A 23,834-nucleotide genomic window follows, 5' to 3' on the forward strand; every position below is an offset into this window, starting at 1 on the left:
ACACATACACACACCATCTACTCATTGTATAAGTCATTCTAAGTGAACATGAGAAAATGACAATAAATCATTTGCTTTTAACGGACTGGAAGTTTGTGTAGCCCTTAATGACTTGAGTCTGTCTGTTGTTTGTGTTGTATCAGGCCATGGTAGAATGAGCGTTTGTACAAGATGGGAGCACTTAGCACTGTAGCAATAGCAATTGTGATGCATGTGGTGGACAGCCATTGTTCTCACCCATGGAGTTTCCCCTTAAATCCACGGTGAGTCCACTTAGCTGGTTGTTGCTGAAAGCCTGTGTGTCAGTGTGTGTGTGTGTGTCTGTGTGTGAGAGAAGACTGGCCCCACTGGTAAGCCTACAGCCCTGAGCAGGCCGCCTCTCTGGCACTATCATATCTCCATATGAGCGGTTCGGGGGATAATGACGGGGTTCGGGGGCCGCCGCGCTGTCGCCCGGCTCGTACTGGAGCTGGCGCTCCGCCAGGGACGCCGCCGCCACAGACGCTCACCGCGGCGCGACACGAGCAGACTCTCAGCCCGCCCAGCGCCTCAGTGCACTCCCAAGCGCACATTGTTTGGAGTTGGGAGCCAGAGGGAAGGAGGGAAGAGCGCCGCAGCGTAGCGTAGCGTAGCGTAGCGTAGCGCAGCATAGCGTAGCGCTATGTGAGAAGTGCTGAGCAGGTAGAACAGGAGGAAGCCAGGCGTGTGGTGTGTGGTGTGGAAGTTGCTAAGGGGGGGGACTCACACTTTCTCGTTCTGCAGGAATCCTAACGGCAGGTTCCCCCTCCGCCGACCACTATGTGAGAAGCTACAAGGTGGAGTACAGGGAGAGGAACCGCTGGAAGGCGTACACTCAGAACAACAGCTCTGAGCCCACGGTGAGTCTCTGTGGATGTCTCCATGGACACCGCAGCTATGGAAACAGACATGTGGCAATACAGTCAACCATATTGAATCTGGTCAAGGGATTTGATGGGCAAATATGGACAGTGGCATTGGTCAGTGCTTGCGCACCTTCTAAACCGGAGCTATTGACCTGAGCTGACTCATCTCTCTGCCATCAGGTGTTGGAGGGGAACGTGGACAGCCACCAGCAGACGCGGAGCACCCTCCAGCCATCCATCGTGGCACGCCACCTGCGCCTGCTGCCCCAGGCCTGGAACCAGCGCGTGGCCATGAGGGTGGAGCTGCTGGGGTGTCCATATGTGAAGAGCCCTCCTGCTGGTCAGAACCCAACACACTCACACTCACACTCACACACACACACACACACACGCACACACACACACCATCACATGTCATACTCACATTGACATACAGTAGACTAGTAGAGTAGTATTTGAATTGTAGTATTAAGGTTCATTTGTAATAATATGTATGGGATGCTGTGTGTAGTTATAATTATCTATACAGTAGTGATAACATTATGGGCTGGTTTCCTGTACTTGGATTTAGTCTAGTCCGAGACTAAAAACCTTTCTTATTGGAAATCTCCATTTACTGTTCTTTTTAGTCCAAGACTTGGCTTTAAGCGTAATCCAGACATGATGATGTGTGATGATAAATGTATTGAACACAGTGCTTCATGTGTTGATGTGTTGATGTGTTGATGTGTTGATGTGTTGATGTGTTGATGGGAGGTTCCGGATTCTTGGTGTATTTACAGTGACGGTCATCGTGTTGGAGAACACTGTGAACTCATCCTCTCAGGTCACCCTGGAGACGCTGGACACCAAACCCAAACCTGCAGGGGAAGAAGACCGCAACACTGAACATCAGCCCATCGACACCTCTCCTCTGATCGACCTTGGTACGGTCCAAACCTGCACTCCACACTACCTGCACCGGCCACCATATTTGATGAACGAGCCACATCTGACACGGCCTCTCCTTCTTTCCTCTCCTCCGTCTTCTTCTCTTCTTCTTCTCCTTCTACCACTCCTCTATCACTCTCTCTCTCTCTCTCTCTCTCTCTCTCTCTCTCTCTCCTTCCCGTTCCTCTCCTCCTCCCTCCGTCCGGTCTTTAGTGCGGTTGGTGATCATCATCGTGGCGGTAGCCGTGCTGGTCCTGATGCTGCCGGTGTGTGTCTGTGTGTACAAGGCCCTGCACAAGTAAGCTTCTCTCTGTTCTCTCCTTCTGCCTTGAGCTGACACTAACCGGCACATGGAGCGCTGAACCTGGCGTTGAACCCAGGGCAGTCATGTGTGAGCGCCCGCCCCCACCCAGCCCGTGAGTGACAGGCGGCTGATCCAGGGCTGGCCTCGTGGGGCTCGGCCGAGGGTTATCTGCGCTCATTTCCTGCCTGTCTGAGCACGGCTCTTATCAGGCCCAGCAAACACATCACCCTGCAGGTGGAGGAAGAGCAGCCCAGAGGAGGGATGTAGGGGGGGAGAGAGAGAGAGTGTGTAGAAAAAAGAGTGGGCATTGGAACGGTGAGGAGGAAGAGGAGGTAAAGAGGGAAAGTCACCATGTATGGCTGCCTGATTTTTTTTCTTGTCCGTGTGCTGGTTGCAGATAAGGAGTCGCTCCAAATCCCAGCTCACACTGGTGTCTACCAATGGTAGCTGCAGGGTGTGTGTGTGTATCCACCCATGTGTGTGTGTATCCACCCGTGTGTGTGTGTGTAAATATATGCGTTTGTGCCCATCCATGCTCATTTGTGAAAGATCTGGAGGGTCATAGGTTATTAGCAGGGGATGTTCCAGCAGCAGCATGAATGGCCCAATAGAGGAGAAAAGTGAGTAAAATAGAGAGAAGGAGAGTGTGTGTGGGGGAGGGGAGGAGAGTGGGTGGCATGGGGGGGGGGGGAGGAGAGGAGGGGGCTTTGTATGGAGGAACAATGGCCCTGGTGAAGTCCCCACAGGGCCCTGAGTCTGGGCTTTTAGCTCTGCTCACTGTTCTGCCTCTCTCACTCACAGGAGGAAGAGCAAGGAGAGTGGCTATGGATCCTCTGAAGCACAACATACAGGTGGGTAACAAGTACCATGTTAGTGTTTGACCCAGTGATAGTCACAATTATAGTGCATGGCATTGTTGGCTTTGGGTTATTTGGTTTGGAAAATAGCTAGAATTACATGAAGACATGCCACAGCTTTGCTAGTGTGTGCTGTGCGTGTGTTGATATTCTATGTGAAGATTGTGTTTCTGGCTGGAAATACATTACCATTACCGCCACCTCCTCCTCCTCCTCCTCCTCCTCCTGTCCTCTGTGTGTTGTTGTGAGTGCCAGTGGTGGGGCTGATTGATCTGTGAGAACATGCTGAGGAGAGACTGAGGCGTTCAGGCAGAGACTTGTCTCTGAGACAGACACGCTTCAGCAAGCACATCAGGCCTTTTCCAACAGTCTCTGTCAGGACACGCACACACACACACACACACACACAACACACACAACACACACAACACAGAGAGAGAGAGAGAGAGAGAGAGAGAGAGCTGTCATGATTGCAACATTGTTTTGAAATCGGTTGTAGATTCTATTTCAGTCTTAAATGGCTTTCTGTTACAACTGTTGTCAATGAAAACTATTAATGTTAAACAATGTATGTTGTCAGTGTGAATTGTATTAATGTTCTGTTTAATGTTTTTCCTGGTATCACAGTACCGCTGTAGGTGTGTGTGTGTGTGTGTGTGTGTGTGTGTGTGTGTGTGTGTGTGTGTGTGTGTGTGTGTGTGTGTGTGTCTCAGTCAGAGCTGAGGGGAAGGGAGGCGAAGCGCTAGTCATGAGTTAGCCGGCTCTGGTTCACCCTCCTGGTGTGTGTGTGCCGGCTCTGGTTCACCCTCCTGGTGTGTGTGTGTGTGTGTGCCGGCTCTGGTTCACCCTACTGCTGTGTGTGTGTGCCGGCTCTGGTTCACCCTCCTGCTGTGTGTGTGTGTGCTGTGCGCAGGCTGCTGGAAGCAGATCAAGCAGCCGTTTGCACGGCACCAGTCCACTGAGTTCACCATCAGCTACAGTTCGGAGAAGGAGCCCATCCAGAAGCTGGACCTGGTCACCAGCGCCATGGCAGGTAAGCCTGGCCCAGAGCCGGCCCAGAGCCGGCCCAGACTCACCCGGCACTCAACCGTCTTCTGCCCATCTGTGGCTGCCAGCCAGCTTCCATTGGCCAGATCAGAACAGAATGGGCTTGGACTAGATACTCTCTCTGTTAAAAATACATCTGTTGGCGGATGCTATTTTAAAGCCATCGATCCCACCACAGCAGTATAGTTACGTTACATTACATTACATTACATTTGCCTGACGCATTTTTGACCAAAGCGAATAACAACATGGTGAACAGTTTAAGTTTTAAAGCAATTCTCTCAACAATTTTAGGACAATTTAAAAAACGGTAGAGTTACAGTAAGAATAAGTGCATCAGTGAGTGTCAGTTCAAGACAGGTGGTAAGTGCTAGGATCAGCAAGACTATGTTAGCATGACTATAAGCAAGCTAGTTAGCATGACTATGAGCAAGCAGTGGAGTCACACCATTACTCACAGAAAGGAGGAAGCTACTTGAGTGTGTGTGAAAGATGAATGGCTCAGTCATCCTCACAGGACACAGTGTTCCATCATGCCCAGCCTGGTCCATGGCCTTGACACCTCCATGTCACAACTTCAGATTAATCTCTGCTTGTTATGAAATAAAAAAAAAAATAAAAAAAAATAGTCTCAGCATATTATTATCCTGAATATGTGCACTGCTAGCCTTTCATTGTGTCTGACGCATGCAAAATGTTGTCATATCACATTAAAACCTGGACTCCATTGGTCGCTCCTATCTTGTTTAGTGTGCTTGATGACCACAACATTCCTACGCATCTTAAACCCGATGTTCAGTATGTGGCTCATTCTTCTTAAGGAACCTAGAATGTTAGATTAGCAAAACAAGCGCATTGTACTAAGATATATGCCTGATCACGAAGCTGTACAGCCCATCTGGTATTTATAAAAAGCTGAGATGGCCACCGAAACCCTGTAAGTAGCAATCTGCCATATTACTCACAGGACCATTCTCACCTGTCTGGACAAAATCATTGATAATCATGACATGAGAATGTTCAGTCCACTCATTGCAAATGAAGACGTAACATTTTGTTTCAGAATGAGTCACCCATGAATGTCATGCAAAAACGTTGGTCTGTTCTCTGTAGTGGGTGGTTTTGCATGTTGGTTAACTGGACAGTAGTAGTCATAGTAGATCTGGGCTCTTTGCCTTATCAAGTAGCAAGTGATGCCAATCACACTGTGCCAGTAAATTAGAGCCCTAGACTGTTTGTGAGCTGTGGTGCGTCTGATGCTGCCTAGATGAAGGGCTCTCCAGGGTTATTTGATGGTGGAGAGGCAGTAGACTGCAATGGCTTCAGGCTGCAGACTCGGCCTCCACCATTCCAAACGCCTCCACCCTTCAGCTGGCCCCGAAGGCAGCACAGTTGTCTGTGATTGATGCCCTCTATTACAGGACTCCCACATTAGTGCCATTAGAGATCAGGACCACAGACTAAACAACTAAAACTAAACAAATAATCTGAGGTAAAACCTCATCTTTTAATGATTTCCCTTGTCTTCTGCTGGTTAAGAACATAAGTGTAGGAAACCAATAGTTTATAAATATGGAGAGGAAGTTTGCGTCTTTTGACTGGTGTCTTGAGCTCTCTGTTCCGCCCATTCTGCCCCTGCAGCGGAGTATCAGCAGCCCCTGATGATCGGCACGGGCACCGTCAGCAGGAAAGGCTCCACCTTCAGGCCCATGGACACAGACGCCAAAGAGGACGGCAGTGACGGGCCCTCGCACTACGACTTCCTGAAGACCGCCAACCAGTACGCCCTCCCCCTGACCAATCAGGAGCCGGAGTACGCCACGCCAATCATCGAGAGACACGCCTTCCGCAAGGAGGCCTTTGTGCCTGACCCCAGCTACAGTGTGCCGGGGGCGGTCCTCAGCAACACCCCGTCCTTCAAGGCCACGGAGAACGGGGTGTGCCGCAACAAGGGCGGGGCAGCTCACGTGGGGGGCTACCAGACCCCCCAGGCCAAAGTGGACCGGCCCAACCACTCGGAGGGGGTCTACGACAGCCCCAAAGTCCGGCGGCCCGCGCCGCTCTGTGCGGCGGCCATCTCGAACTACCAGAGGCCACAGGCCAAGGCCTCAGTGCTGGAGTGCTACTCCACCCCACGCGACTGTGTCCGACTGGGGCCGCCCTCCCCGCACCGGCCCGACCCCGAAGGCAGCTCGGACCCCCCCACGCAGAGCGGAACCTAACTGTGACCTCCCTGTGGACTGCTTTCACACTGACCTCAGCAAAGCCCTCCTACTAAGTTATTTACCATTTTTCTGTTGTTGACATTGTTGTTTTTGGGGTGAGGTGCTCTGATAGTTTGAATATGTTCTTGCCCCATCTTGGGACTCTAAGGACTGGCCTCTTGGATGCCTTGCAGGTTTTTCAAATCTGTCATGACATCTGAAATTCTGTATATAAGTTTTATTCCTTCAGACTAAAGGTTGAACATCTCAAATGTTTTTTGAATGTTTTATATCTCTGTATGGGGCATGGTGACATTTATTTAATGCTTACTTTCAGGAGCAGAGGAAATTGTCTTAATATTTGTTGTGATCTTACACTAAGATGTCCAAAAGCGGTCCCTTCTTCTCAAGAGAAACTGTGACTTTGTGTCTGTTTGTGGCTGTTGTATTTTTTTTTTCTCCCAGCCTGTTTAGAATGTGAACAGTCATCGCCCTGATCTACGGGTGTAAAAATATCTGCATCACTCAGGAGCAAGGCTGGAGGGCTGTACCCTAGCCGGGTCAGAAGGGGTGTGTGTGTGTGTGTGTGTGTGTGTGTGTGTGTGTGTGTGTGTGTGTGTGTGTGTGTGTGTGTGTGTGTGTGTGTGTGTGTGTGTGTGTGTGTGTGTGTGTGTGTGTGTGTGTGTGTGTGTCGCTTTGTGAGCTGGTTGATTTGTGAGTCCTGAGCGAGCTTTGCTGGGGGCAGATTTATGTGGTGCTGTGGTCTTTTAACAGAGCACGCACATGTAGCCAGTGCTCTTGTTTTGAGGAAGACTTATGAGCGTCCCTCCCCTTGTGCAGACACACACACACTGAGGTCGCTCTGACAAAAGTGTGTGTGTGTGTAGGATCATCACTCCTCTGCCTCAATGCCAGTTTTGTCAGGCATCATTAGGCAGTTCCAGAGCTGCACGCAATGACTGAGTGTGTCTGTATTTGTGTGTGTGTGTATGTGTGTGGTCAAAGGAAATGTGCCTACAATGGGTCAGCTAGACCACACACACACATACTTAACCCAGTTTGTTCTTCTGGTTTATTCAGTATGTGCTTCATTTGTAATGTGTGAATTGAACTAAGCCATGATGAATGGCTCTTCACAAGGAGTTTGATCTCAAAAAAGAAATGCTGTCCTGTTATGTTTTTACACACCTGTCAACCTGGTGAAGCTGCTTTTGTGTGTGTGTCTGGGTTGAGCAAGAAGACCGAGGTGAACTTGTGTGTGTGTGTGTGTGAAGAACAGGCTTTGGGATGACTTTATGGCTTAATTTCTGTGAAATGCTGGGAGAAATGTGATGAGGGTCATAAAAGAGTCAACTACTTCCATGTAGAGCGTTCTTTCTTTCTTTCTGTCCTCTGGCTGGTGCGGGCAGTGCTCTGCTCTTGACACACTGCAGGTTATTCTTGAGTGTAAGCCGAGCTGTGAATAAAAGCACCAGCAGTTGACCCCCAGCCAAGGTCACTTTGACGATGTGAAAATGAGTGTCTCAGCTGCACTACAGCCACACACACACACACACACACACACACACACACACACACACACACACACACACACACACACACACACACACACACACACAGATGCACACACTTGGCTCTGCTCCCTACAGCGCCCCCTCCTCTCCCTCTCCCGTCTCCGTGAGCTGCTGTGTAATTGGATGTGTGGACGGTGGTCGTCGAGCTCGTTGTCTTGTTACACAGCGACAGACTGGAGATCTCAACAGTCCCACCACAGTGAGAGGAGGAAGTCACATGACCCCCCCCCCCCCTAAAAAAAAAAACACTGAGCAAGCCAGGCCTGTGAGGGCAGGAATGTGGCAGTTTGGTGTCAGTGGTGAAGCAGCAGCTGATTCCCACTCACTGACACACACACACGGAGCACTCTGAACAGGGGGGGTTGGGGGTGGTAGGTATGTCTCAACAGCCCTGCCGTTACCTTAGCCAGTGAATATTTCTTTCGAACACAACTGCGCACACACACACACACACATAAAACTCCTAAGACCCCAACTCGAGGGGAGCTTCAGACTCTTGGCATGGGACGGCACCTTAAAATCAGTGTAGAGGTGCATTTGGAAAGAACACATGCAGCTTGACTCAAGTAGACAAGAAATGTACTTCCAGCCCTCTCTTCCTCTCATACACACATCCTCAGACCTACCTGGTGCAACCCCCACTCCATCCCCACCCCCCCAGGCAAGACAGGCCCTTAGCAGGTGAGTGTGATAGCTGTGATTAGCATGCTGTGGTGGATCCCTGGCTGGTTGGCAGGTAGCGGTGCTTCCTTGTCTGGGCCATTGACGCCGTGGTGTGGGGCAGCCCCTCCATGTAGCTCTCTCTCCCTCTCTCTCTGTGTGGAGCGCTGTGCTGCGTTGTTCTCGCACCCCGGCGCTAGCATCAGCCCACCTCAGACGCCACATGAAAGAACTGGGCCGTGCCGAGCAGCCCAGCGCTCCTGGGAAATTCCAAACATGTCTCCTCATGCTGCTCCCTGACCCCAGTCACTGCACTAGTCTGTAGGTCGATTACGACAGCTTTCTACTATAGCACCTATATGATCTTCATCTAGCATTTTGATTGTATGCCAAGTTGGTAAAGTAGAACTGTACAAAAAGGACGCTGCAGGAGTGTCACACTAGATGAGAGAAGATCCAGTTGGATGGATGAAAGGGGTTCTTTTGAGTGGAGCAAGCTCTGATTCTTCAGTCATGGACTGCCCCCTGGTGGGTGATGCCTTGTGTGCAACTCTTTAGGTCAGGGGTGTCATAAAGCGCCCCCCCCCCCAGATGTTTTGGGTAGGTAGGGAAACTATTTGCATCCAGTTGTCTTGAACAATGTGTAATAAGCAATATTTCTATATGATAAATATATTAAATCTCACACTACAAACCATCCTCAGGAAGGAAAAAGCAGAAAAACTAACATGGAAGTACAGGAGGGTATTTCAAGAGAGAAAGAGCAGGATATGACAGCGGTACATGATTTGTACTTGTTTGCTGAGGGTATAGTAAAGGAGTATGTCACCAAACACCACTCTGACACCCATGCAGTTGTGTTCCCCACCACATCTGAAGTCTGAACAATTAACATATAGTACCCTCCAGAATTATTGGCACCTTGGGTAAAGTTGACTAAAAACAGGTATAAAAAAATAATCTGTTGGTGATTTATTGTAATCTCACAATGAAAAAAAAATAGGAAAAATCCATCCTTGAAGAGAAGCAAATTTATTTTGAGAAAAAGGAAAATCTCATAAAGAAATTAATATTTTTAACAAAAACACGTTGCTCATTGTTTTTCTTGTGAGAGTACAATGAATCATCAGAAGATTATTTTTTATACCTGTTTTTAGTCAACTTTACCCAAGGTGCAAATAATTCTGGAGGGTACTGTATACAACAAAATACCTCAAATAGAATAGCAAGATCCAAGGAGTACAGTACTCTGTACCATTACTATTGAAAACTAAGACTCATAGTGTACATGCGTCAGAAAAAAGCATCACAGGATACAAAACTGATTTTTCCATTTAGCACACAAACCCCTCTGCTGGGCAAATTTAAATTTATTCAAATGCTTTATGTTATACATTAACTACATATATAAGACATTTATACCAAATTCATCCAAGTTTCCAGAAATACATCTCTTTATGACATTAAGAAACAGGTTCAGAATCAGAAAGGATAACAGAGCAGAAACACAAACCCATACAAAATGAAATCAAATAAAACAAATACAGGAAGATTAAAAACAATACAAAAATCAGAACCTTTGTTTTTTCAGGCCAGGCCTACTTTCAACAGGCTGTAGACATGGACATCATTCCCAAATTGGTCACCACGGCAGCATCAGAATTGTGCCGAACACAGCGCACCCACCCCTATGGGCACAGGCATGGTCCTGGTGCCCTAGAGACCCTCCTCATCCTCATGCAGCACAACACCCAGAACAACCCCCCCCCCCCCCCCTCCCTCTTTAGCCAGACTGATGATTCACGTCAGTGAGGCCTTAGACTGCAGATTGTCAAAACCACCCCCCACTCCCTCTTTTCAAAGGGCTTCGCTCAGTAACATGTCAAAAGTGGAGAACAGAAACGCAACAGTAAACTTGTATGGCAAAGTAGGGAGAGTCAGAAGAACACGCTGCACGCTTGCAAGCAACAAATGGTAGTTTATAGGTTTGGGGTTTTCTCTGTCTTCCAGGTCAAGACACTGCTATCTGTAAATACCTGATTGCATACGTACAGGCTTTATTTTCTTTTTCTGATTTGTTATTGCTATTCCCCTTCACCTTGACCCCTGTTGCATGTTTACACATACACTTTTCTCAGAACCAACAATCCAAACTGCATGATCGGCCCTGGGTCTCTGTACTCTAAAGGCAATAATTAGGGTGCAATGCAAACAATATAGTCTAAAAAGTCATCTTTGGGCTCCTGGAAAAGAACTTCTCTGACAAAACCAACTCGGCTATGATAGAATGACATAGCAGCCAAGCAGTGGACTCCACCAATGTCACCAACAAAACAAAGCTGGCCCTGTTAAAGCTGGCAGCCAAAAACAGAACCAGCCGCACAAAGAAAGGGAAACCGCCTAAGAACGCTCCTTCATGGAGGGGGAATACAAATACAACATATTGCACTTTACACATCAGGCTTGGGAGTCAAATCAACGTGTTGCAGGGAGCGTTGTGTCGTCCCTCACTGAATATTTCATTAGAAGGGTGTCCTGCTCGGCCTCCTTCACAGGAATCATAATCAATTTTACATGACTTATTCTCCCCTCGGCTTAGTCCGTGCCTGTGAAAGCTTACACTTTTCAGTCTGAGCAAAAATGTTTCTGCATGCAGCAGCTAACAGCTCGCTAGTCAGCACGGCGCTCTTGTTTGGACTCAAATGCAATAAAACGTTATCGCAGAAAATACAACGTGGAAAGTCTAACCCTCTGCATGATGGCAGCACGGCTGCCACTGGGCCTCAGAGTGCTATCCCAGTCAAGATGGCCTCAACGGATTCCCCGAGCTGGGCTCCAGAGAGGTGTGGACTACAGTTTGGTCTGACGGGGCACGGTCCCATTTCACAAGCTAGTCAGTCTGGGACAGACCCTGATCCTTCCCTGCACAACACAAGCTCATCGACATATAATCTCTAAAACATTAGGTTTCCAGACTTTTAGATCTACAAACCACAAATACAGCAGATACCATGGCACTCCCACACACTTAAAATCCTCTTCTACTTAAGACTGTGCAGTGTCATAAATATCAACATTCAATACTGCTCATTTGATTTTCGCTTTGCCCCCTGTTAGACGAGTCTGCCATCTAATAATATCCTAATATATCCTGTACTGTATGTGTGTGAAGAAACTAGGCAGCAGGGAAAGGAAACCGAGAGAGAAAAGAAAAAGGAACACTGAGTCACACTCCGACACTACTGCTCTCACCGGCGTCACAAGCTTGTTTACATTTACGTTTACCTAACAGTGAGGGATCATTTAACACGCTTCATTGGCTTAGAATTCAAAGGACAGAATATGAGGCTATTTAGACTAGTGTAGGACTGGAATTCACCACCTTCTGTACTTAATCATATAAATCAGTGTGTGAACTACAGACAATATCTACAAACTGATTATCAGGAACTGGGTGCAGTCTACATGGGTGGGGACATGTTAGTAGGTGTATAAACTGTTAAATGCAGAGTTCCTACTTTTTCATTCATAGCACTGACAGTTAGTGCCGCAACAGATCAGGCCAAAGGCAACAGTAACCACACATTGGATTATACAGAAAAAAATAGACATCAAGAGTATATGTCTTATAACGTCTTTTGAGACAAGTTCATAGTTCTTCTCTTGACCATCTTCTCGGTATGGAAATCTTGCACTAATTTTCCCTCTCTTCAAAGAAAAAGGGACTAACTACGGGGAAAAAGATTGGAGATCCAAGTGTTCAGAGAGTATTTTCACAGAGTTCTGCTAGCGCTCTTCAGTTTTGGTGACCCCGACCTGGCTCCCACTGACTGCTCCAGACCCCTCTCCCCTCTGTCCCTCCCCACCACCCCATAAATAGGTCTCTTCCATCCAGTGAACTTTGATGCAGCCACTTTTCAGATAGTGACAAAAACACTGGCTATATCACACATGTACAAAGTCTCCAGCCACTCGCCCGTTGTCCCATCCCACCAATCAGAGCCCCCCTTACTCCCACCTCACCCCACACCACCCAACCCCACTCCTCCTCTGGGTCCTCCCCTCTCCCAGCTCCTGTCCTGGGCTTATGAGGAGCTCTCGGAGGACTCGGCTGCTTTGGAGGGCGTCTCCTCAGACGGGGTCTCACTTGAGATGCCCGTGTCTCCGTTCTCAGCTCCGTCGCTCACCGACATCTTCTCCAGGGCGGCTGCATGAGCACAAGAGGAGAGTGCTGTGTTACTAAATGATACTAAAATAAAGGTAACCATCAGGTAGCAAACAGCAGTTGTTTCAATTCCCTTGTTAACAATGGCAAGTAAATGAAAGCATGGTTACTAGCTTGCAGTTCACACAGAAGCAGCTATATTGGCAGAATAATGGCTAGCTGCCCTTAATTATGTCGGTAACACTTTACTTGATGGGTGAGTTCATAACACATTCATAGCAGCTGTCATAAACTGCACATAAAGCATTCATGACTGTTTCATGAGACATGACTCAACATTCATACCAAACCTTTCATGAATGTGGAAGACAGAACGATGACAACTTGTCAAAATAAAAGTCCAACAATCGCAAAGCAATGCATTTTTGTCGTTCTGTCTTCCACATTCATGAAAGGTTTGGTATGAATGTTGTGTCATGTCTCATGAAACAGTCATGAATGCTTTATGTGCAGTTTATGACAGCTGCTATGAATGTGTTATGTAGCCTGATGAGCCAGACCCACATTAAAATGTAGGGTCTGGGCACTCACCGCTCGCAGTGCTCAGTCCGAGGGGCGGGATAATCGGTTGTCTTTCAAATTCCCTCTGCACGCAATAGGACAGCGCTTATGAGTCCCATGCGTTTCTCACCAGCGGAGCTAGTTGGCTAGTTCAAACTTTTGCCAACTTAATAAAAGCTTAACTCGTGTTACACTGTTCGCCAACAGCAACATTATCTTATTTGTTTTCAAGTAGCAGGGAATTCAAGCCAAACCGTTCCAACTCTGCCATCAATCATTATGTTAAGCCCGCCTAACGACTCTATACACGATTTGATTGGCCTGATAGAAGTTTAATTTTTCGAGCTCACAAGCCAACGGAGAGTTGCTAGACTAGCCCACTAGGGTGCGTCTAGATTTCTAGGCCATGTGTTATGAACTCACCCGTCAAGTAAAGTGTTTCATAACCATTAGGTCTCTGAAGGCCATTAGTGCTATGCATGAACAACATAGTATAAGCATGAAGAATTATCAGACAACAGTCATGAGACTTAGCTCTGTCACAGCAGAGATTGGACATACATTTCTAAATGCGACCCAAATCTTTCAGTGTCATGTGTAAGGCCCTAGCCCTGGGCTATATGTGGGGCATTACAGCAGTGGCTGGAGAGGTAGAGTAAAGCCTGTGTGGTGTGTTGGCCAGGCGGACACAGTGCCACATGCCTTGTAGGGAGGTGTTGGCGTCAGCAGTGACGTTGTTCCGGCTGCCGCCCGAGGCATCCTCCAGCTCCTCCAGGTATAGGCGGTAGCGATGGCCGCTCTCGTCCTCGTACTCCACGTTTTCATCGTCAGAGTCCACCTCAGGGGCCACGTACACCACCTCAAACTCAATCTCTCCCCTCTTAAGACACAACACAACACACACACACACACAACACACTTAGGTCATCCGGTGTTAGTCCCTTCATGAAGCAGCTTCAAACTGCCTTTTCTTTCCTCTGTTGCAGCACACTTGACCTCACTCAGAAACTACCTTGAGCTCCAACAAAACAGTGGCGGCGCTCCAGTTGCATTCTCTAAGTAGTGCCCCAGCGCTGGCGTTGCTGTGTCCTTGATGACACCCAACCATATTCCTACTTCAGAATCTATTAGTGAGCTGTGACCTCTCTCTACTCACTGTCTGCCTGGATGCTCAAGTTCATTAAAAGCAGAGTCGCAGCACAGACGTAGGTGCAAATGGGTTGTACAGAGCATTTATGTCTGTTGAGGTGCGGCTGCTGGTGTGTGCATCTTTTTCTTTGACCATGAATAAGAATGAGAATGAAAGCCTGTCTTTGTATGTGCTGGGATGTATGCAAGTCTATTTGTGTGTGTATATGTGTGTGTGTGCGTATGTGTATATGTGTGAATGTGTGTGTGTGTGTGTATGTGTGTATATGTGTGTATATGTGTGTATATGTGTGTGTGTATGTGTATATGTGTGTGTGTGTGTGTGTGTGTGTATATGTGTGTGTGTGTGTGTGTGTGTGTGCGTGTGCGTGTGTATGTATGTATATGTGTGTATGTGTGTATGTGTGCGTATATGTGCGTATATGTGTGTGTGTGCGCGCGCGTGTGTGTGTGTGCGTGTGTGTATGTGTGTGTGTGTGTGCGTGTGTGTATGTGTGTGTGTGTGTGCGTGTGCGTGTGTGTATGTGTGTGTGTGTGTGCGTGTGTGTATGTGTGTGTGTGTGTGCCAGACCTGCTGTGAGAGTATGGTGACGGCCTCCTTGTGTTTGGCGTCTCTCAGGTTGATGCTGTTGACGGCCAAGATGGCGTCGCCCACGTGCAGCCCCCCACAGCGCTCGGCCGGCTGGGCAGGGTGGATCTCGGAGATCAGGATGGGCACGCCGTGCTCCTTGCCCCCCTGCACACAGAGCGACAGGCCACAGGCACGTGAAGAGAAGGAGCTCGTCAGGAAGAGGGTCCGAGGGAGAGAGGACAAGGGGGGTGAGAGGACAAGGTCGTCCTGCGTCACCTCAGGCTGCTCTTACCGTGATGGAGATTCCGAGTCCCTCGTGGTCTTCTTTAGTCAGGACAACTTTGCGAATGGGGCCCACACCTTGAGTCTTTTTGAGGCAGTCCGGGTCCTGAAACACACAGACACACCAGATCAGCATTTACCATAGGTACTCTTCATGAATGAATATGTCTTTCTCCCTGGAAACACATCACAAGCAGAATCTTCATGAAGGCCACCTCATTACAGAATACAGATCCAAAGTTGTTTGCTTTTGGTCAATGTTTGGTGTGTGCCAGCTAACAACCTCAGCAACATAATGTAAACTTCCACAGCTACGCAGATGATACCCAATTGTATCTTTCTGTTGAGCCAACTAACCCAGATGGCCTTTGCTCCCTCACTGCATGCCTAACCTCCATTAATCAGTGGATGAGCAAAAACTTTTTGAAACTAAATGATGACAAAACAGAGGTACTTCTGGTTGGACCAAAACTAAAGCAAGATATTATTCTTAGTAATCTGGGGAACTTGGCACACCAGGTCAAACCAAAAGTAACAAGCCTCGGTGTCATCTTAGATGCAGAGTTAAGTTTTAAGCCCCATATCAGTAAAGTTACTCAGACAGCCTATTTCCACTTGAGAAACATTGCCAAAGTGCGGCCCTTTTTAACTCAACAAGATGCAGAAAAACTAATTCACGCCTTTATCACTAGCAGGTTAGACTACTGCAATGCACTTTTCACTGGTCTTCCCAAAAAACATCTAAAGAAATTGGCACTCATACAGAACTCTGCGGCTAGACTTTTAACTAAGACTAAGAAGAGAGAACACATCACCCCTGTGTTGGCTGAACTGCACTGGCTCCCTATTTCCTATAGAATTGATTTTAAGGTTATGTTAATTACTTACAAAGCTCTGAATGGCATAGCACCTTCATATATCTCTGAGCTTTTAATATCTTATCAACCACAAAGGAAACTTAGATCATCCAATTCTAATCTTTTAATCGTACCCAAAGTGCTCCACAAACAAAGTGGAGAAGCTGCGTTTATCCATTATGCCCCCAAACTATGGAACACCCTGCCTCTGTACATCAAGCAGGCGAGTTCAGTAAATATTTTTAAAAAAGATCTGAAAACATACCTGTACAGGAAAGCTTTTAGTTAACTCATCTTATCCTGTAGACTACATTTTCAGATTATTCTACATCTGCTACTATTGGAGGGCGCAGCCAGCCAGAAGCAGATGGGCTCCCCCTATTAAGTCAGGTTCTGCTCAAGGTTTCTTCCTGGAATATGGGAGTTTTTCCTTGCCACAGTTGCCATATGGCGTGCTTGTGGGGGGTAAGAGGGTTAAGGCTGCCAGTCTTATGACGTCATTTTCTATATTTTTGATATGTTGCTGAGCATATCATAAACAGCAAAGAAAAGTGATTGATAATGACTGACTGACTACTATTGTGTTACATGCTTCAAATGTAAAGCACTTTGAGCTGCATTCTGTGTATGAAAGGTGCTATACAAATAAAGCTTTATTATTATATTATTATTAGCAATAAACATGATGCCATAAACATGTGGCCATGAGAGCTACAAAACATGTTGTGGTCAGTCCTCCATAGCTTACATGGCCTACGGGAGAGGCTAAGGGCTTCTTTGAGTCGTTGCGGCCCCTGCACGCCCGGATGACCGTCTTGTGGCGGTGCAGGTGAATCTCAGCCTCCAGCTGGTTCCACAGTTTGTCGTGCGCCGGCCCCTTCATGTCGCGGCCCAGCAGCTGGATCTGCTGCACTCTGCACACACACACACACACACACACACACGTGCACACACACACACACACACGCAAGACACATGAATACCACGACAACATCAGCTTGTCTAGCACGGCCTCTAGCCAGACCAGCATGTCCCCTTCCAACACACAGCAGTGAATATGTTACTATGTGTCTAGCAAAGAAGCCAAACGGAATGTTCCAGACAACACTGGATGCAGTGAGTGAGGGTTAGCTGGCAGGGTGTCTCGGCCGAAACCTGACTCTGGCTCACCTTCCCGCCAGCTCCTTGTCCAGGTACTTGGCAGCCAGGCGCGCCCCGTACACCTCTGCCTGCAGTACCGCGATGTGCCTGCGGAGGGAGTCGTTCTCCTTCTTGTGCATCTTCACCTCGGCCTCCAGCTTGGCCTCCTTCATCTTCTCCTTCTTGTTAGCCTCCAGCTCCTTCTCCTGTCAGGCGTGTAGCCACACACACACACACACACACACACACACACACACACACACACACACACACACACACACCACACACACAGGGAAGTGGAGGAGTTAATGGTTAATGTGTGCAGAGAGATGGGACCCTGCCTGTGGAGCCTGTGGAGCCTGTGGAGCCTGTGGAGCCGGGGGGGAGGGGTAGAGGGGTAGAGGGCCTGTATGGCCCGGGGGGGAGGGGTAGAGGGGTAGAGGGCCTGTATGGCCCGGGGGGGCTGGTGGTGGCGAGTGCTGCGTTCCATTTGTCTTGTAAGTGGTAACTGGGAATGAAGTCACATCTGAGTAAAAACAACAGGTGAATGCCTTCCAGTTGTTAAGCCGCAAGAACAAAATGCTCCTGTTTTGCAGTTGTTACCAGATATAGCAAAACCAGTTTGTAACGAAGTATTGCACAGTATTTTATATAAAAAATGTTGTAACAACATAGCGACAGATAGCGGTTGGACATTAATTAAATTAGACACATCGGTGCACCCATCTTGGAATTTCAAACTCAGGGTACTCAGGTTTAAATTTGGGTCTGACAAGTAGGACTACAACATCAGGGGGTATTCCATTTGCAACTCGAAAAACAACCTACTAGGACAAATGGAATGCACCATAGGGTGGTGGATGATGGCCAGCTAATGCTAGCAGAGATTACCATGGTGGGGGGGGGGGGCAACTTTCCCTGCAGTCTCACACATTGGCACACAGGAAGAAAATATCTCTCTCCCACACAACATAAGCAGTTGTAGAGGTCACACACACATACAACAACAACAACAACAACAACAACGACGACGTACACGCACATATATACACACACACACACACACATCAGGTAAGTGTGGCATTTGAATTAGGTTTGTTAAAAAATAATGTCATCAGAAACCCTCTCAAGAGTCTGAAGTGAAAGAAGTTAATGTAAACACAAATGTTAAAAACCAGTCACCGGTTAAGTGGTTTAATTGTTATTTGCCCCAATGAGCTTCAAATTCAGATGCATGCACTTATGCCACAGTGACCTGGAGTGTGAAGGCCGTTGAGGATTTAGTCTACTGATGGAACACGTATCTCTAACAGACCACTGCGTCTAGACATGGACACTCAGAACTCCAAACCCAGCATGCTCTCATTCACTGTAGTAACAGCAGAGTGCCAACGGGGCTCTGGTGCTAACCGCGCCCAACAGCTGATCTCTGCACCGCATTTACACCTTCCCTCGGCCATTTACAGGCGCTCAGCGGTCAGCGTCTGCAACCTAAGCATCCGAATGAAGTCCGCCTTCATGCTGAGACCTTCATTACTATATGTTACTGTGATGACAAAGACGTGGGGCAGGTGAGGTCAGAGGTCAGCGGACAGCGACGACGGGACACGGACAACACAACCACATGGGACACATCACATGCTGCACTTACCATCTGCTCCACCGCAGGGACGGGCTTTAAAACAAGAGAGGAGTTGAGATGTTAGTACGGCAGGGATACATTCACAGCTCGGACATGTGGAGTAGCCTGCCGTGCGTACAGCACTGACCGCACTCTACCACACTTGGGTGGGATTTAGAATCTAGCTTCACTAGCCACTAATGAGATCAATGGCAAGAAAGACTGAGAAAGTGTACAGGACAGGAGGGTTGAGGAGTAGCTAAGTCCAGAAGTGAAGGAAGAGAGGAGAGGAAACCAAACCAGTGCCCACCATGCGGTCCTTGATGGAGTCCGAGTCGACGGCCTGGCCAGCCTTGGCGCTGAGCTGGAGCTGCAGGGCATGCAGCTGCAGCAGCTGGTCGTGCACCTCCCTCTCCACCAATGACTTCTCTCCCTGGACGTCTGCCAGCTCGGACTTCAGGTCCACCAGCTGGGCCTGTGGGGACAACACCGCAACCACAGCCATGGGGTCAACATCACAGGATCACAAAGGGAACACTTTTTCCTTTTTTTTTTAAATGATATGCATTTGAAACACCACTTTAGTGGAAAGGAATATCGCAATCGAAGCTTGCTCTACTTGCTGTTGTTCTTGGAGAGGCGTTCTCTGAATTTGAGATCCTCTGCTGAACATTGCCTTGTGCCAAAACCGTTTGTGTTACAATGCTCCGTGCACTACACTACGCCCAGGCCTTGGACAACGCTTTGAGAGCTGGGGTGACACGACGAGCGGGATCTCACGCTGCATTCTCTGACAGGCCTCTGACTTATTAATGAGGCCCTACTCCGGAAGCTTGGCTAAGCTCGCTGAGGCAGGATGGCACAGAACAACAGTGTGATCTAATGGGGGATATTTCAGAAGCTAAGACTACAGCTGTTGCTGCTATGAAAAACACAGGAACATCTGGGGCAGCTCATAAACCTGAACCACTAACTGCCTGTTTTTCAGATTATTTGCTAAATCTTTTGAAAGTGTGATTAAAATGAGAATATATTGTCAACCATAGCAACTCCATATGGGATATATCTCTACATAAATAAGACCAGACCTACAGTACATGACTTCCTAACTGCCCTCCTTTCTTAATGGAAAATGTCTTCCACCAAACATGCACCAAACATTTCAGCCTAGGTCAGATTCACTTGTTCAACCAGGAGAGCGACATTCCATGAGGATTCCACACAAAATGGTGAGGCACCTCTTTTGCATTAAAGCCTACTGTATACATCTACATCTCTATTCATAATTCTATTCAATATCTACATGATTAGCCTTCTAGAAATGCAATCGCCAGCATATCTTCAAACAGGAAGCCGTTTTGCAAGGGTAGGGCCTAGAAGCACTTACAGTGCAGAACTGGGAGGATGTCAGATGGGCCATCATTGCTCCCATGACCAGCGACCTACTGATTTCAGGAAATGTCTAGCTTTGACTGCAGTCTGTCTGGGCTTAAAAGCTAACTCTTGTCACTGGACTAAAATCTACCCTACTGCTTACAAGTAAATCCATCATATACAGATGGCGTCTTTTTATTGTTTTCCCTTCTACAGTTGAGTTTGTGCCCATGAGCAATTTCATTTTTTTTTTTTTTTATCTGAGACATTATATCAACCTTGTGCCTGGAAGTGGCAGGCCCAGCGAGCTAAACAGATTAACAGTGGAGAAATAATGGCACCTTTCAGGTTAACATCCACACTCACATAAAGTACTTCTTAAAAAGCCTTTTTAAACACCACAGGGAGAGCAGATTAGTGCACCATGCGCTTCTGGGAGACCAGACATGGGCGACAGCTGAGGTGCCAACTGTCCAAACCTGCAGTGGCGATGGAGTTGGTGGGGTGATTAAAGGGCAGCTGATGTGGAGTCCCTGCATATTTTACATTTGAGTAGTATTTTCAAAAGCTTTTAGGAGGATTCTAGATTATTAGCTCAACTAATAGTTATTTAATCATTTGTAAACATCTAACCATCTCTAGCTATCTCCACACTGCATATTAATGCACTCGTCAGCCTGGATGAAGAGGTCCCACTAAACTACATAAGATGGTATGTGTCTGTTTTCCAGTTCCACAGGAAACAGTCAGTGGCAGTTGTTTCCCATCTATCAGACATCATTAACATCAGGCAAGCAGACTTGTTCTAAATGTTTGTCCTTTGCTGCTGATCAAAGCTAGTCTCTGCTTTGAAAACTATGCTTAACTGCCTTCATTACTTGGTTCTTTGAATAGAGAAACGTACAATCTAATAATTAAATTAGCCATCACAGCTATTTTGTCAGAAACAAAACAACAACACTATACTATATACTGTAGCACAATAATTCTCGTTTTCATTCACCAGCTATTGCGTGGTGATGCCACGTCCTGACCCAGCATCCTTCCCGTCTCAGATGACCAGATCATCACATAGAGCACTTTTACAGCCTACATACCATGGTCACAGCCTTACCAACACCAGACCTATCAGTGCCGATTCTCATTAGGCCCCTCACTCAACCAAGTTATCTACCCTAAATAAAAAACAAATTGCTCCCAAATGCCGGGCTAGTATGCTTCACTGACCAAATCCAGAACCAACATGGTGTTCTGGTTAATTGCCCTTAAAGATGCAGGCATGGCACATGACACATTTTACTGCTTGAGTAGATGAAACGGCAATCCCACTGAGCACAATAATATTAATATATTTCAGCGTGTAAAAAAACAAACAAACTCTGATCTAAACTAATTAAGCTTAGAGTTTATGGGCTCACATAACGTAAAGCATTTCTACACTGGCAGGTCACACCACTTGAGCAGCCTGATCAACTGGGCTATGAAGTTACGCAGCAACCGGATCAGTTATTCTAACATTATCAACCCTCTTTTTCCATGGTAAATTAGTGCAAAAAACAAAACAAAAACATGTTTACCAAATATTTACTGACAGCAAACTATTGGTAATGCTAATGGTAAGAAAGACGCAGATTGCAACATTACTTACGACCACAATTGTTGAGAAATGTTACATTAGTAACCAACACTCCACAATTTTAAACATAATGTTACTACAAATTACACCAACCTCAACTTTGTGATTAAGTTGGAAAATTGTTTGTGCTTTATGGCATAGCTGAGCAAAACAGGAGCTCAGACTTGTCATCTTCTGGCGGCCCTCGTACGTAATATCTGCTTGATCGGGGTCGATTTCTCCCAACAGTAAGTCAATATCCACAAATGCTTTATCAAACTCTTTTTCGAGCACCTCCAACCACCTAAACATTGACATCCCTGAACCAGGACCGGCCAAAGCCGATGACTGCGTAGCAGGCGAAGCAGACATTTCAGGAGTGACCGAGCTTAGCTTACTAGCTAACTTAGCTAACTAACGTTAATGTGGCTAAAAACGCTAGCAGCTTCGTCCGCTTGACGAAGAAAGACAGCGCCTTGGTTTTCAATGTTAGGCTTTAGATTATCTTATTTTTGTGAGTCGTCCGACGTTGCTTAATAGTGACAACAAAACTAAATGTAATCGACGCAGAGGTTCTTGCAGACACCTATTTACACCTCTCATCCGACCAGGAAATCCAAAACCGGAGTGATATTTATTTCAAAATCGACTGCTACAGTCTGCCACACAGTTGTGGTTGTGCCACCCTCTTTAAGGAATAATAGTCGACTGTGGAGTTAGGATTAAATCAGGCAAATTTGCTTCAAAAGCAGCAAAGGTGAAATGATCAGATTATATGCATAACCTACTGTAAATTATGCAACAAAAAGTGTAATAGTGGTGATTCATTTAAAAGTATATATTTTCCCAAATCCCCAAATCTGCTGTTGATCAGTTGATTTGATCATTATAGGCCTACTCCTAAGCCTATTTGGCTGTTTGTTTTTATTAAGTGAATTTGACCAATTCGTCTGTTCTTACTGGAAATGACACAGGCACATGTGAAAAGACTGCTTATCAACGAGATCAACGAGAAAAAAATCTGTTGCTTTATATTGTTTAGTTATTTATTTCAAAAATAGAATGGAAAAGTTGCTTCAATTAATTTATTGATTGCACTTGCACTACCCCGTGGCATGGAAGGATTATGAGTCACTGAGCCCCTGGGCACAGACATGAAAAGGGCCCCCCTGCCCACCTGAAAAAGGTAGTAGCTCAGCAATTCTAGGGGGGTCCGGGGCATGCCCCCCCCCCCAGATTTTTTTTCAAAAATAACCCCTTAAATATTCTGGCGAGTTTTGTGGAAAGAAATGGACAGATTGAGACTTACAAATATGAATGTGTGTATGAGTAGGCCTACGTATGTATCAGGGATGGTGGCTGGTGGATTCCAAAGTCTACCAGCCACTCAACTTTTTTGCCAGCCACTATGGATACAGTATGAACATTTGATGAAAAATCATGACCAAAATGATCACGGTTATTGGTAATATTGCAATATGATTAAAATGTGCTAACTTTTTTTCTAAACCATCAATGTTGGACAGAACTCAAAATTGGCCATGACCAGTAGCAACAAAACTAAAGGACAACAGAACAGCTAGTGTCATAAAAGTGGTGTGGCTCCTTTAAGACACAATCCACTGGTGCGAGTTCTGGAGCCATTCAACTTTCTAGCCTACATCAACTAATTTTAATATTATGTCTAGGCTATATTTAACATTTATTTTCTATTTGGCTTGTTATGAAATCATGCATTGACCACTTAAGACACTTAAATAAAATCATTATGGCTACATCGACAGACAAACTCTTAGCCATGAGCTGTATCCTCTGATTTTAATACAGATATATAGGTATTTAAGCACAGCTCAGTTTTAAGACACTTAAAGCCCAAAGTTGGAGACCATATAGAAATTTGCTACCATTTCAAAACCGGATTACTCTGGAAAAGCTTACACAGGGGATTGCATTAGACTACACCTTTGTGTTCAGTAAGTCATGGTTTACGGTTTAAGTTTGTGAGATATTCCACATATATGAATTGAGATGAGCGCAGA

The 23,834-nt window shown here is 46.6% G+C and overlaps 2 protein-coding genes across 4 annotated transcripts in view; one reads left to right on the top strand and one right to left on the bottom strand.

Annotated features, from left to right (window-relative positions):
* dcbld1 (discoidin, CUB and LCCL domain containing 1) overlaps positions 1–7,588 on the top strand; it is a 28,798-nt gene extending 21,210 nt beyond the window's left edge. For both annotated transcript variants that reach the window (XM_042095347.1, XM_042095346.1), the window contains exons 9-15: positions 763–878; positions 1,065–1,224; positions 1,667–1,810; positions 2,028–2,112; positions 2,920–2,969; positions 3,889–4,008; positions 5,664–7,588. In XM_042095347.1, the coding sequence (XP_041951281.1) occupies positions 763–878; positions 1,065–1,224; positions 1,667–1,810; positions 2,028–2,112; positions 2,920–2,969; positions 3,889–4,008; positions 5,664–6,244 (1,256 nt within the window). In that variant the 3' untranslated portion in view covers positions 6,245–7,588. The remainder of the gene's footprint in view (positions 1–762; positions 879–1,064; positions 1,225–1,666; positions 1,811–2,027; positions 2,113–2,919; positions 2,970–3,888; positions 4,009–5,663) is intronic.
* Positions 7,589–9,782: 2,194 nt separating this feature from the next.
* Positions 9,783–22,444, bottom strand: gopc (golgi-associated PDZ and coiled-coil motif containing). Of its 2 annotated transcripts, XM_042095369.1 has the most exons (9): positions 21,910–22,444; positions 19,117–19,281; positions 18,837–18,860; positions 17,216–17,391; positions 16,794–16,959; positions 15,199–15,294; positions 14,907–15,071; positions 13,889–14,066; positions 9,783–12,667 (listed from the first exon to the last, which is right to left on the bottom strand). In XM_042095369.1, the coding sequence occupies exons 1-9, from the start codon at positions 22,165–22,167 to the stop codon at positions 12,546–12,548; spliced, it is 1,350 nt and encodes a 449-aa protein (XP_041951303.1). In that variant the 5' UTR covers positions 22,168–22,444; the 3' UTR covers positions 9,783–12,545. The 2 variants fall into 2 exon arrangements, with proteins under 2 accessions (XP_041951303.1, XP_041951304.1); XM_042095370.1 differs by lacking the exon at positions 18,837–18,860.
* Positions 22,445–23,834: the final 1,390 nt, after the last annotated feature.

This window comes from Alosa sapidissima, chromosome 6 (assembly GCF_018492685.1).
Source record: "Alosa sapidissima isolate fAloSap1 chromosome 6, fAloSap1.pri, whole genome shotgun sequence".
In the NCBI taxonomy this organism is placed as follows: Eukaryota; Metazoa; Chordata; class Actinopteri; order Clupeiformes; family Clupeidae; genus Alosa; species Alosa sapidissima.

What these genes read in the sequence shown, in the direction of transcription:
- gopc (XM_042095369.1), bottom strand. Translation starts at nt 22,167, where the DNA reads ATGTCTGCTTCGCCTGCTACGCAGTCATCGGCTTTGGCCGGTCCTGGT. An exon ending in GACTCGGAATCTCCATCACG is followed by an intron (nt 15,072 to 15,198) that starts GTAAGAGCAGCC and finishes CTCTGTGTGCAG; the next exon opens with GGGGGCAAGGAGCACGGCGT. An exon ending in CGCCAACACCTCCCTACAAG is followed by an intron (nt 12,668 to 13,888) that starts GCATGTGGCACT and finishes GTGCTCATGCAG; the next exon opens with CCGCCCTGGAGAAGATGTCG.